The 14,472-nt window shown below is 47.0% G+C and overlaps 1 protein-coding gene across 1 annotated transcript in view; it reads left to right on the top strand.

Moving 5' to 3' along the window:
* The first annotated feature begins 323 nt into the window (after window positions 1–323).
* Window positions 324–14,472, top strand: part of CFAP65 (cilia and flagella associated protein 65) — a 33,035-nt gene continuing 18,886 nt past the window's right edge. The window contains exons 1-12 of the mRNA XM_062578899.1: window positions 324–397; window positions 1,091–1,193; window positions 3,851–4,017; window positions 5,923–6,122; window positions 7,272–7,417; window positions 8,665–8,887; window positions 9,215–9,480; window positions 10,405–10,605; window positions 11,024–11,386; window positions 12,427–12,564; window positions 13,437–13,682; window positions 14,094–14,318. Coding sequence (XP_062434883.1) covers window positions 339–397; window positions 1,091–1,193; window positions 3,851–4,017; window positions 5,923–6,122; window positions 7,272–7,417; window positions 8,665–8,887; window positions 9,215–9,480; window positions 10,405–10,605; window positions 11,024–11,386; window positions 12,427–12,564; window positions 13,437–13,682; window positions 14,094–14,318 — 2,337 coding nt within the window. The 5' untranslated portion in view covers window positions 324–338. The remainder of the gene's footprint in view (window positions 398–1,090; window positions 1,194–3,850; window positions 4,018–5,922; window positions 6,123–7,271; window positions 7,418–8,664; window positions 8,888–9,214; window positions 9,481–10,404; window positions 10,606–11,023; window positions 11,387–12,426; window positions 12,565–13,436; window positions 13,683–14,093; window positions 14,319–14,472) is intronic.

Raw genomic sequence — 14,472 nt, 5'->3', positions numbered from 1 at the left:
CCTAGTTCATGATGTTTTTAGCATATACAGTGTTTGGATTGTGCCCAGGAGGTGTCCCCTCAGTGTTCGTGGACCAGGACATCTGGAGTTTATGTCAGGGTTCTACCTGACTCCTGGAGCTTTGCTACAGGGTGGCTCATCCTATTCTTTGCCAGAGCTAGAGACTTCTGGCATAAACAAAAGTGAATGATTTTTCGTCCCTCCTTCAGAAACTGCTGGTGTCCCCTCAGCAACTTCCAAAACAATCTACGAGAAAGGCCAAGGAGAAGAAGGGTGTATTTTGGGGCATTGAGGTAACAGAAACGCTCAGCTGGCATGGTTGGGAACTTGGAAAAGAGATGATCAAACATCTAATCCTGAAAAATGTTCATGTGAAAACCCAGAAACTGAGCTACAGGTGCGTGGAAGGTATCCTCCTCCTTTGTACTCCTTACTCTCTCACTACAGCTTTATTTCTCCTGCTGTATCAATCGCCTTAGCACGCTTTCTTGGATTTGTCTACCTCTTCTCCCCTTGGGCTACATGCCGGAGACAGTATGCACACACTTGCACAGGAGGACAAAAACTTGCTAATTCAGTCACACAGCTCTTGTTCCTGGCAGTTGTTTCTTAAACAAAATGCCTTTTAAAAAATCTGTTTTGCTGATACTTCTGTCTGTGAGCCATTTCCAGTCTAGTGAGATTTTAATTGTGGATGTATGCCAACCAGTCACTAATGTGTCCTGAAACCATTGCTCCCGGGAGTCCCATTGGATGCTGAGCCACTCCAGCACTCCCTGTGACCCTCTGTGCTCTGAAGCTGAAATGTTTCTGCACTTAATAAGTGTTTGGCTCACGCTGCATGACCTGGGAATGTAAAATGTTGTTCAAAAAAGACATATGTATTTGGAGTTGGGAATAGGTTTTCAACACACCTGAGTTCTCTTCCTCTGGGATTTGCTGGGTAAATTCAGGGTCAAGTTTGTAAGCTGCTTCTAATTGTGGGGGTCTGGAGTTTTTGATTCTCCTTGGCATTTTCTCTTCTGATATCTAACATAAGAACAGCTGTAAGCTATCAGACAAAATCTCTTGTTCTGCTTTCATTTTCTAGATGTCCTTCCACACGAGTCTTCATCACTGTTTTTCCGCAGCCAATTGTTCTGAGCCCTGGTATGTCCTTAGCTCTGCCCATCATTTTCCGTCCCACTGAAAAGGTAAGGTAGCAACATCAAAACTGCTGTCAGTGTTCAAGTCTTCCAGGAGGGTGATTGGCCTCTGTCACTCCTGTGATTTGTGTTCTCTTTTCACTTCAGTGAATCTATCCTAATCTGATAGCTTTCTATGATGGAATGACTGGCTGGGTAGATGAGGGAAGAGCAGTGGACATTGTGTACCTTGACTTCAGCAAGGCTTTTGACACTGTCTCCCATAACATCCTCCTAGATAAGCTCTGGAAGTGTGGGTTAGATGAGTGGACAGTGAGGTGGATTGAGAGCTGGATGAAAGGCAGAGCTCAGAGGGTCGTCATCGGTGGCGTGGAGTCTAGTTGGAGGCCTGTGGCTAGTGGCATCCCCCAGGGCTCAGTACTGGGTCCCATCCTGTTCAGCTTCTTCATCAATGACCTGGATGAGGGGACAGAGTGCCTCCTCAGCAAGTTTGCTGATGATACCAAGCTGGGAGGAGTGGCTGACACACCAGAGGGCTGTGCTGCCATTCAGAGAGACCTGGACAGGCTGGAGAGCTGGGCGGAGAGGAACTTCCTGAGGTTCAACAAAGGCAAGTGCAGAGTCCTGCACCTAGGGAAAGATAACCCTGTGCACCAGTACAAGCTGGGGGCTGACCTGCTGGAGAGCAGCTCTGCAGAGAAAGACCTGGGAGTGCTGTTGGATGATAAGCTGACCATGAGCCAGCAATGTGCCCTTGTGGCCAGGAAGGCCAATGGTGTCCTGGGCTGCATTGGGAAGACTGTTGCCAGCAGGTCGAGGGAGGTGACCCTGCCCCTCTACTCAGCCCTGGTGAGGCCTCATCTTGAGTACTGTGTCCAGTTCTGGGCTCCCCAGTACAAGAGAGACATGGAGCTACTGGAGAGAGTCCAGTGTAGGGCTACGAAGATGATCAGAGGGCTGGAGCACCTGCCCTATGAGGAACGGCTGTGAGAGCTGGGCCTGTTCAGCCTGGGGAAGAGAAGACTGAGGGGAAATCTTATCAATGTGTACAAGTACCTGAAGGGGACAGGGACAAACTCTCTTCAGTTGTCCCATGTGACAGGACAAGAGGCAGTGGGCAGAAACTGAACCACAGGAAGTTCCGCCTGAACGTGAGGGGGAATTTCTTCCCTGTGAGAGTGATGGAGCACTGGACCAGGTTGCCCAGAGAGGTTGTGGAGTCTCCTTCTCTGGAGATATTCAAGGCCTGCCTGGATACAACCCTGTCTAACATGCTCTAGGTGCCCCTGCTGAGCAGGGAGGTTGGACTTGATGATCTCCGGAGGTCCCTTCCAATCTTACTGATTCTGTGATTCTATGATTCTATGAAAGTTCTAGCATGGAAACACTGGAGAGCAACAGCCTCTGCTTGTCCTTTGAACAGAGGCGCAGTGTGGCCTCCCTGCTTTCCCTGGACCTCCAACAGCTGAGGGAGCCAAAATCACTGAATTCTCCACAGAGTTTGTCACTAATTATGAGAGGGATCCTCACAAAAAAAGCATTCTGTTTTTCATACACTGCTTCTGACTGTGATGTAGAACTTGAATTGGCCACTCCGGCTTTGATCTTGTGAAGCCTGTACAGCGTGGTTTTAATACAGAACTGTTGAGAGACTTGCTTTTTGCTTTGCCACAGGACAGCCCAAAGCCACTTGCTTTGGGGTGCATTCAATGGCTACTGATTTTCTGTAAGGGATGTGTCAAGGGCCTCCCTTTACTTGAGTGGAATGGGTTCCTTTAAGCTTCATTTTTGACAGCAACAATTCTTCTTACCTAGCCTCTTCTCCTGAAATTTTGTCTTGCTTCTGTTGTCTGTCTTGGCCTTGAATCTTGATCTCTGGCTCTTGTGTACAGCTCCCTGTCTTCTTTGAAGTGTATCTTTGTCCTAGAGGAAAGGTGTAATCACTAGGTAGATTCCCTGTGCCCTGGTCTTCTGCTGTTACCATTTTCTGATGACTGTTCAGTGTTCTTTTTATGAAATAAGTTGATGGCCTTGTCTCGTTTTTAGTGACTGTGCCCCATCAGTCACTAGAGCAGGAAGCTCCCTGTGGTAGAGAGAGCAAGGACTGTATGCGCTGCAGTGCCCAAGGTCCTTCCTTACCTGTGTAAGTGTTACTCAGCAGGAGTGAAGATAGGGAAGCCCAGAAGATGCGTATCTTGCAATTCCTTCTGCCTTAGCAATTTAACAGACATCCTGGGGCTATCTGTTTGCAGTGGTATCATCACTGCATCTTTAAGTGGTGTATTATCCACTTAAGACTCTAGCTGGCAACGCACTTAATTAAAGACTAATTTTTCTGTGCTTGTGGAGGTCAAGGACAGATTGTGCATGCTTCATTTGAGCTGAATCAGAATCTTGAAAAAAAATGAAAAATATCCCTCTGCTTCAAAACAAAGTGAAACAACTGTACTCTTGAACTGTGCTTTCCTGGGGTGTTTGTGTGTTCCCTGAGACAGTGTGGAGTATGCTTGAGCACCTTACTCACTGCCTCTCTTTGATGCTCTCTGTCCTGCACAGATGCCTTCCCTGGTGCCTCCATCACACATGTTTTGTTACCAACACTTGCACAGAGGCAAGGCTTAAGTGATGGAGTTCATGGAAGGAGCTGCAGTCCCTGAGAGATGGGAGCCCATCTAACTGCTGTCTCCTCTTGCTTTTCTGTACAGAGGGAGTATGAAGACAGCATCTGCTTTGAGAAGGCTGAGGGTGAGTTTTCTGTTACCCTGCGTGCCACACTCCCCCGCCACTGTCTGTTCTTCCCAGCTGCTCTCCACCTGCCGATCTGTGCTGTCTACAATGTCACAGAGGCAATGTTCCCCCTACATAATGTTGGGTAAGTGAGACATGGCTGAGCAGACCCTCTTTTGATTCTGTCAGGTGTTTGGTCATCTCCTGGGGCCTTCAGATGATAGAGCTCATTTCAGTTGCTGTTAGATTTTGCCTTGATCTTAGGCTAATACCATCCTTCTGGAAATATCCCCTCTACACACCAGTCTGTCAAGACACTCAGGGAGGACTCAGAGGATTGCATGCTGGAGATCAAGATCCCAGTTCCATCAAGGGGAACAAGTGTGTTGCCACATTCCTGTCTGCTGAAGCAGACTGCCTGCCTTTGGGAGCTGACAGTGGGAAACAGCCTTCCAAACAAAATTGCTAGATAATAGGCCCTCTGCTGAGTTGTGTCTGCACTGAAGGAATTTTCAGGGAGGACATGAAGGAACTGGTAAAGCTGTTGTAGAATGAATTTCACTAGAATTTGAGCTTTCCTGATATATTTGTGAATCCCTGATTTTGTAATTCAGTGTCTTGTTGCCTCCAGAACAATGTGCTTCCTTGAAATGGCTTTGTTCGGTGCTTAGATGGGTACAGTTTGGGATACACCTTTCCAGACTCGGCTGGCTGCCTTAAGAGCTGGTCTCTGCTGCCTCTGAGTTCACAGCAGAAAAGACAGCAAAATAGATCAAATTGACCAAAGAGACCAATCAGATCTCACTGTGGGCACATCTTAGTGCATCGCATTTGTCTGTTGACAGCATATTCTAAGACCTATTCATGCCGGGGAAATAGGGACTGGCACTGTTTGCCACTGAGAACATCTGAAGTCCACAGAGATGCCCTGGGCTTCTAGTAAGTCAGAGGCAACCTGCCGCCCTGACAGCAGAAAACATGTTAGGCTTTCTGGGACTTGGCCTCTCTTCACCTGGCACGGGCATGCCATGGGGACAGCAATTGAGTTGCCAAGTCTTGAGCTGACCTCTGATTTGGAGGCAGAAAATAGAGGAGGGGGAGTCTTTAAAGTGCTTGCTCTTAGGAGGTTCACGGAGTTGCCCAGAGCAGTGGAAGGATTCTGTGTCTTGGAGTCATCATTTAGGAGCAAGGATGTTCCCTGTTGCCAAGGGCTGTTTTGTTCTAGTAATGGAAGAGCACTAATTCAGGTAGTATAGTATAAAAGAAAGCAGTGGAGAAATGTCCAGGTAAGAGGGAGTGAACTTCAAGCTATTTGCAGTGACAGTGATAATGGGAGCAAAATGGCCTTTACTAGTTGGAAAATGGCCTGTGCACTTAAATGAAGCCAGCTATGGATGAGACAGGAAGGCGGATATGTTGGAGGGCTCATGTGCCTTCACCAGAGCAAGGTATTAGCCAGAAACTGTTTCAAGTGATTCATTCTCCTGTCTGAAAATTTTGTGCCAACTGAGGTATCTGGGGTAGTGGAGGATTTGGATGGTAAGTAGCACTCAGCTTGGAGTCAGTAGAACATAAAAAGCTGGTGGTATGTAATGTTCTCTGCACAAAACAAAGGGAGTCTGTTCTAGAGAAGAATTGAATTGAGGTGTTAGGAAAGCAACTCAGTCCTTTCTTGTCACCTGCGCTTGTTACAAAAAAAACAAATGTTCATTTGGAGTTAAGTGGCAGCAGATTTAGATACAGAAAAGTAAATACTTTTTTCTGGAGGTGATTTGTCTGCTGTGAAGATAATATGATGAAACTGAATCTTTATGGCCATTAATAAGGTTCTTAGAAGTAATGACTAAGACTGATTAAAGTGTGAACAGAACATATGTTGAGATGAGAGACAAATTCCTTCCCAGCATCCTATATTTAGTCAGGGCCATTAGGGGTTCTGCTATTTGATGTTGCTTCAGTAATGACTCATTGAGAAATGTCCATGCTATGTATGATTGCACAGGCAGCAAAGAATCCATTCGTCTACTTAAAACATCTCTCTCTTTTCTAGTGATCTTACTACTGTGTTTTTCTGGAAGACACCAGGCCCTTTCCGCATGATTCCTGGCTGGGGCATGCTGAACCCAGGTGCTGAGTGTATGATAAGGGTAGTCTTCGAGCCCAAGGCAGCTGTGTTGTATGATGTGTCAGCAACATGCTGGTTTGGAGATGAAGAGAAACAAAAGAGGACTATTCAGCTAAGAGCCCTGTGTGAGTTATTTTTGCATTTAGCACTCAAAGAAAATGTGTATCATCCAGAACTGTGGAGTTTCATTCTGCAGAAATACATTAAGGCACTGTGCTCCGAGGCCATGCTTCAGCTTGCATAACCCACTGAGGGGTTGCAAATGGCCTATGAAATTCTCTAACATCATAGAATCATAGAATTGGTAATGTTGGAAGGGACCTCTGGAGATCATCTAGTCCAACCTCCCTGCTCAGCAGGGGCACCTAGAGCATGTTAGACAGGGTTGCATTCAGGCGGGCCCTGAAGATCTCCAGAGAAGGAGACTCCACAACCTCTCTGGGCAACCTGTGCCAGTGCTGTGTCACTCTCACAGGGAAGAAATTCCTTCTCATATTCAGGTGGAACTTCCTGTGGTTCAGTTTCTGCCCATTGCCTTTTGTCCTGTCACATGGGACAACTGAAAAGAGTTTGTCCCCATCCTCTTGACACCCTTCCTTCAGGTACTTGTACACATTGATAAGATCCCCCCCCCCAGTCTGGTCTTCCCCAGGCTAAACAAGCTCTCACAGCTGTTCCTCATAGGGCAGATGCTCCAGCCCTCTGATCATCTTCGTAGCCCTACGCTGGACTCTCTCCAGTAGCTCCAGCTACAGTTATCAACGTGGAAATAATGGTCTGAAGAGACAGCAGGGCCTGGGGTATACTCTGGCTAGACATCTGCTCTCTAGTTAAGCTGACAGATAGGAAGAAATGAGATGTGTTCATTGGCAGTGGAAAAACCTCCAGAAACTGTTGGTCTTATCTGCACTCAGTTTCTCCTGGCTGTCCCTGCTGGAGGGAGGTTTCTAGAGCTTTCTGGAACCAAGGGGGCTATGATCTAGAATACCCACCACAGTTTTATGTGCAAGTCTTTGCTGTTTTGTCTTTGTCTAGAAAGGGATCTGAAGTGCCTTGTCTGGCCACTGAGAAACAAAAGATGTGTCTCTAAGTATTTAGTAATTTATGGTGGAAAGGAGCTCATCTGATTCAAAACAGGGCCAGCTTTAACAGTAGATTCAACTTCAGAGTTAGCTGAGCTTACTCAGAGGCTTGCCCAGTTGAGCGTTAAATATCTCTGAGGATGGAGATGCCACCTCTCTTTCTTGACCCAATAATATTATCCCTTTTAACAGCCAAATACCCCTACCTGCGGGTGAATGTGCCAAGGGAACTGTGTGAAGATGTGCAGCCTAGGAACTTTCGGGACGTGCTATGCTTTGGATCAGTGCCAGTAGGCACAACTGTGGAGAAGTGTGTAGAAATCTGCAACATGTCTGTGGTACGTGTAGAGGAAAATTGGTTCTTTTGAGGGTTTGGCTGCTAGCATGTTTCCCTGTGCCATGTGGTCTTGTGTCTCTCCCTTAATGCTGTGAAGATAACCCAAGTGGGAGAGCGCACAGAGATGATGAGCCTTCCTCTGCCAGGCAGACTGTTTGCCTTTGCTCTCTGCCTTCTAGCTACAGTACTAACAAATCATCCATTTGCAGCACAGAGTGGTCGTACCTGCCTGCTTCATACTGCGCTTGGTCCAAATCAGGCAGCCACTGTAGTTCTTCACATCCTGCAACTCACCTACTCACCATGGAAATACCCATCAGTCCAATGTGTGTGGTGCACAAACACCCTCCTGTCATTCACTAGTGTCTGGATCTTCTGCCACCTGATACCTTAGGCCCGAGCCTCCTATCCCCAAACTGCTGAGGACACCAGATCCATCAGTTGACTGGGGGACACAGCCAGATTGGCCTGCATGTATCTTAATAAGTTGATGAGTCTTGTGATGGTTCTCAGTGGACTGCAAGCTGATGTAGTCCTCTCAGAGTCAGCTGGGCTGCATTTGAGCACCGTCTTCGCAGTGCCAGCTCAGCCTATCCCAGCCCACTTAAAGGCTGGATATGCTCAGAGGCTGCTGATGTGGATGATGGCAGCCGTGACTCCTCTGCAGGCTTTAAAGTCTGGGAGTAGCAGAGACTTACTTGTTTGTGGCACTGTTATTACTCACACCACAATGATATCCAGCAACCCTAGGGAAGGACAGGAACTTTCTTTCAAGGGCCTGAGGAAGGAGTCAGAGCGTCAGTCCTGCCCTTTGTGAAATGACAAGTCCCAGACAAGGTAGAATAGTGGATGGAAGGAAGTAAGTGATCTACCTACCTGTCCTGGCCACAGCAGTTACTGTGGCTACCCTAGTCCTTGGGGGCACCTCAAGCCAGTCTCATCCTTGTCCCTACCAGGAGGGATATTCTTTCCCCAGAGATCCCCAGGATATTTTGCTGCAGCCCAGAGTTTTGTGCATATGGTGGGAGCCTGCTGTTCACAGTTTCCTGGTTGGATGGGATTGTATTGGTTTGCAAAACATTTCTGTGCTGGGCTGCAACAGCCTCAGTGTTCTTGATGGTGTTCATTTCTGCTGGAAACAGTGCAGATCTTCATGGATTAGTGCAATTCAGCTGGGACTGCATGCAGAGCAATGCCATCTTCACTTCTGTTTGCTCCTCTGTTAATGTATTTCTTTTCTACTTGCAGGTTGATGCTCCATTTAGGATTGAAAGAGCAAAAGACCCTTTATTTCAAGATGATGTTTTCTCCTGTGATGTCTCCAATGGTGTTGTTCCTGCCAAAGGGAAGCTGGTGTTGTGCATGCGATTTCAGCCACAGACAGTAGGAAAGCACAGTACTGACTACTTTACTGTCATATCTGCTGGGTCCCTCCTGAAGACTGTCCTGAAGGTGGTTGGCTCATGTAAAGGTATCAAACAATGAAAGCCTTCCTTGATTCCCTCTGTCCTCTTCTCAGCACTGTAGCAGAAGGGCTAGGGCTGGGAGAAGAACTAGAGGCTGTCACAGCCCTTGGCCAGGGACTGAACTTCTTCTGACATCTAGCTGTTGCTGGGGTTTAATGATTTCTCATGACAGGCATGAGATTGTTGAAGGTGAATGTCCAGCTGTTTGCTAGGGCTGGTGGGTTTGCAGATGAGGTGCTTCTGGTTTGGGAAGATGAGTTAAGTGCAGCGGTGGCTTGTGACATGTTGATGGAAACAGCTGTGACAGCTTGGCTTACTTGGCATTGTGCTAGGTCCATTTGTGTCTGTGCAGCGATTTTCCTTGGACTTCGACTGGATCAGTCTTGGGGAAAGTTTGATGCAGACCTTGGAAATCAGCAACAACTCGGATGCCCCTGCCTATTACCAGTTCGATATTGATGGCAGAGGGAGTGTCTTCTCCTTTGATCGCCCCTGTGGTGTCTTGGAGGGCACAACGACACTAGTCCTGAAGGTGACTTTTCGGCCTGCTCACCCCATCAGCTATTACCGCAGAGTGGTGTGCCTTGTCCACCATCAGGTATGAGAGGCAAAGGATGGTATCACTACTGTGGTAGCTAAGAGGGAAGGAAACTTTCTCTTTGTGGGATCTTAAGAAGAAGAAATGTTACCTCTTCAGCCCTGCTTGATTTGGGCCCTGTGTCTCCTTAGAAACAAGAAGCCTTTGGGATGAAGGATAATGCTTAGTGCTGATATGCTGGCTGGAATGGTGCAGCTGTGGCTTTGCCTCAGCCAGCTGCAACAGGCACCAGTACCTTATTTCAAAGGCAGCTTTAAAGAAAAGTCAGTTAGCAAACCCAGCGCTGAAATTCCTGTTTAAAAGTTCAGAACCAAAATCTATACGCAAACATCTGCAGAGTGTGCCAAACCTAGACTCTGTTAGCATACCCCTACCTGTAGCTATTTCATGCTACAGCTGCATACTTTCTTACTTGCAGCTTTGCTCCTATGCTAGGAGCTTGGCTTGCAGGACTCTTCCCATCTCAGTTGCTCCCAGTATTACCTACTGAAGCTGGCCTTAATCATGTAGCAGGCCCTGGAAATCTGTTACCACTGTGTTTCTAGTGATTTCTGTCCTGGGCTCTTGCTGAGCAGAGTCTCCATGGTGCAGACTCTCATGTTCAACAGTACAGGGCTAATGTGAACAGTCAGTCAGTAATGCCTGCAGAGTGGCAAGGTCCATCCTCAGCTGTTCCCATCTGATCCCATGTAGATCTCTGATTAAAAGTTAGCAGTGCAGTGATGTATTGAATGACTTTTGCTTCCTGTCCAGCTTCAGCAAAGCTCCTGGGCCACATCAACACATAAACAGCAGCGTAAGGTCACAAGGTACTAAGCCATTCACAGGTGTGGTTTGGGGAGTGAGGTGCTAGGATGGTATAACTGGCAAAGGAATCACAGGAGAGCAGCTTATTTCTTACAAGCTTTTCTGGTGCTTTCCCAGAAACCCATATATGTGGACTTATTTGGTACCTGCCATTCAGACACAGATAAGCCAGCCATCCTTCGGGCAAGACATCTCTCCTGGTACCGAACCAACATAGTGAGGGGACTGACCTTCTACCCCCCAGACATCCTGAGCATGATGCTGAAGAATGGGAAGCTGCAGACGGATGAAAAGAGAGCCCTCATGCTGCCCCCTGAGGTATGAACTGGTCTTCCTGGAGTCCAAGCTGCCTTGGTGCTGTTTTCTGAATATGTTAGGCCAGATAGATCTAGGAGAGCTTGCAAGTGTCAAGCTGATCTCTCTAGTGACTCCGCTGTTAATGTGCCCAGCACATACCAACACTCTCTGCCTTGGTTGGATTTTACCCAGACTCAGCCACTGTTCTGCTTTGTGACTTTAGCTCAGTCACTTGGTCTTCTTATACTACATTCAGCTTCAGATGGAGAATTGGCTACAAATAATAGCATCCTTGAAGCCTAGGCTCTGAGCTGTCCTGGGAACTATTACTGAGGTACATCTTAAATGTCTTGTTCGTGTAGGCAGACAGGGCTGCAATGCTTGGCATCTCACACAGGCATGCTCTTCCTGCTCACACTGAAATGTTTCCATCCTGCAGGTTCCTCAGGACAAGCCTCCCAAGGAGTATTCTGAGGCCAACTCTGTGACTGAATATTTCCACGATGGTGCGAGCAGTGACCTGGCCATGTTTCCCCCTCATGTTAGCGTCAGCCCCAGGGAATATGATTTTGGTTGCTGTGTGCCGCTCCACAAAGTAGAACCCCTTCCTCTCTGTGTGACCAATCATACCAAAGGAAAGATCACTGTTGCCTGGACTCCAAGCCATGGCAGTGCCTTCCAAGTGACCCCTGAAGTCTGTGACATCCCGCCTTTGAAGTCTTCTGCCTTCCGTGTCCTTTTCCAGCCCACTCAGCTAAACGCTCTTTATGCAGCGGAGCTGGAAGGCTTTGCCTTCTACAAGGTTAGTAGGAATTAGTAGGAGCAGTTACCAGTAAAAACCTAGCAAAACCCTGTCTACAGGCTAATTTTTTTTGTGCACCTAAAATACAAAGTTATCTTTGAATTTTGAATTTGGCAAACCTACGTCTCTACTAACTCTTTTGGCCAGGATTTTGGTACAGTGGCAGGTTAAAACTTCTCCTCCTTCATCTTTGTCCTGTCAAGGATAAATCAGGAAAATAAACCACAGACAGGCTACTTGTGCATACGCACATCTATAGCTGCTCTTACACCATAGGGAATGTGAGGTCATGCATGCTTCTCTGAAAGAGGAATTGCTGTGAATTACTGCACCGTTATTGTATGTGGGAACCTGCACAAGAATGGTTGCTACGGTCTAGATGATCAGTAGTAACTTGTTTTTGTTTCTGTTCCCCAATAAGTAAAGCTGATGAGAGTGCTGTACATCATTGCAGCCTCTCCCCCAACATGATATGGGATTCATACCACATGAGGTTTCAGTTGAAGGAGTTTCAGCATCCTGAAACTTCCTGGTAAGCAAGAGATGTCTTGATTAAATTGTTGATTACGTTTGCCATCTTTTCCATCTAAGACAGCATGGAGGTTATCTGGAAGCAATCTTAGGCTCAGGTAAAGGATAGATGATTATTTTCAGTAACTCCACAGTTATTTGCTTAGTTTAGGATCTGGAGGTATCTCAAACTGCATTAGAGTGTCTTTAGACCCTTCTACCCTAAGGCAACTATTGTAAAATCACAGAGTAATTTGGGCTGTTGGAAGGGACAGAGAGGTCATCTAGTCCATCTTTCTGCTTAAAAATCGCTCCATTTTCTTTCACGTCTGAAATGTAGCTGTTTGGGAAAACAGTTCACTCTTGTTCCTCATCTCACACTGGTCAGTACTTCTTCCCTGAGAAAGTCAATTTCCCAGCTCCAGGGTTGTCATTGAAACAAATAGTTGCTTGTGAGGGTACATACACTTGAAGGCACATTGCCACACTGTCTTCCCACATGCACTCTGTTCTCTCTTGTGTGGCCGCAGGTGCTGAGACATTACAGCAACATTGAGGAGGACACCACCATCTGCCCATCCTGGTGCCTGACCGTCAGGCTGAGGGCACACACATATGAAGCACAAAGGGAACACTTCATCCCACAGTACATACTCGATGTCCCCAAGGTGTGTGACTCATTGACATACTTCAGGTGGTTTGGATCTTTGCAGAAATGCTTGGGTTTATCTCTGAAATTTTTCCATTGGCTCCCATCAAAACATCCTGAGACACAGAGCCTTAGGAGTTTCCAGCGGCATGACGACTTGTGCTTTAGAACAGTTGCAGGATCCCCTTTCTCCTGCATTAGCTTCCCGGACTCCAATGTCTCAGGTTGCACTGATCTCTCCAGCTCTGAGAGGAAAGCTCTTGGGACCTCCATCCTTTCTAAGGGGATGTAGGCACTAACAAGGGTTGCTTAGTCCCCTCCCAGATGCCTCAGACACTCTGCTTCCACTTAGACAAGTGGAGGGCAGCAAGCAGCAGCCAATGCTATCCCTGACTCTTCCAGCTGTTTCTGTAGCATGAGAGTTCTTCCTGTGAGGCAAAGTAAGATGTGAACCAGGGAAGTAAGGAAGATTCTCCAGAACCTCTCAAATCTCCTCAGCTAGTTAAGGGCACACAACCTATACCTAGTATGTATAAAACAGAGCAAATTCCAGCTCACTCTGTCCTTAATCCAGGATTTATATGTGCAGAAGCTGCAGGCCCCAGTAAGCAGCTTGTTTGCTGGATCAAGAAAAGCATTGCATAATGGAAAGTAGTTTCACTGGTCCCATGAGCCTATGGAAGGGGAGGGCCACTGTGAGAAGGGAAAGGACCATGCCCCATATACCCTTGGGTGATTTGCTTCCTTTCCTTGAGGAGAAACAGTTGAGGAGTTTTCCAGGGGCTTAGGATGGTGCTTGTTGGGACTCAGATTCAACATAGCAAATGCTTTTTCTTTAAGCTTGATTTCAAAACTCATTGCAAACAGCACTCTCTTGCTTGTCTGCATCAGACTTTTCCTGCCGTGGCTCCTAACACCGATACCTACTGCAGCATGCTGCTCTTGAACACAGGCAGCTCTATGATAACCTTCAGTGTGAACCAAGCTGCCTGTCCCTCTGTTTTGGTAAAGCCTCGTTCAGGACACGTCATTCCAGGAGGTCACCAGATTTTCCTTCTCTCTACTCATCCAGTTAACACAGACTCACAGCAGCATGTCCTGCCCTTGCAGTTGAACTCCTGTCCTGAGTACACCCAGGTAAGGAGAGGGAAGTAGAAGCTAGTGAGAAGTGTTTCTTCCCTTGTGCTCTTCTCTTTTTTTGTAGTGACCGTCATTGTGATCCCTATTATATCTCGTAATGATTAGTCTGTTTTTTGTCTTCAGAAACAGGAATGAAAGAATATTTTCAACATTTAAGGTGGGATCATCACTGCAGATTGAAGGTGCACCTTCATCATATTGCCAAAAGTCTTTGTACTCCTTGTTCCTCTGGTTCTCCATCTCCTGGAAGGCACTATACTGTGTGCTCCTACTTGACAGCCCAATCCAGGGTCCTTCCACTCCTCCTTCAGCCTCTGTTTCTTCTTGCTGTAGCATCTTTGCAACATCCCTCCAGAGGTCAGTTGAGGATTCTAGCTAATGTCTCTTACTTTTCCATGAATTCCACAGGAGATTGCCCTCCGGAGCAGTGGGGAGTCCCTTCACTTGCTCTTAGAAGGTGATGGGAATCTATACTTCAAACCTACCTATATAGGGGCCTCTTCCACTCGAATGTATACTATAAAGAACTGCACAAGGCTCCCTATGGTCTTCACATGGAAGATCCATCAGTCTGACTGCAAGATCCTGTCTGTCACCCCCACCACAGGGCTCCTCCAGCCCTGCGAAGCCATGGCAAGTTTGAGTTCTAACAAAATCATTGTATTTTTTCTCTCTATAATGCAGCTGTGGAGTGTTTAAGGCAGAGATGTGAGAGGACTGCAGTCATTCAACCATTAATGCCAAGGTTGGAAAATACTGGTCACTGTCTTAGGCTCAGTAGCTAACC

Source organism: Rhea pennata, chromosome 6, assembly GCF_028389875.1.
Source record: "Rhea pennata isolate bPtePen1 chromosome 6, bPtePen1.pri, whole genome shotgun sequence".
NCBI classification, from domain to species: domain Eukaryota; kingdom Metazoa; phylum Chordata; class Aves; order Rheiformes; family Rheidae; genus Rhea; species Rhea pennata.
Note: the sequence above shows the minus strand (reverse complement) of the source record. Positions and strands in the feature narration are given on the sequence as shown.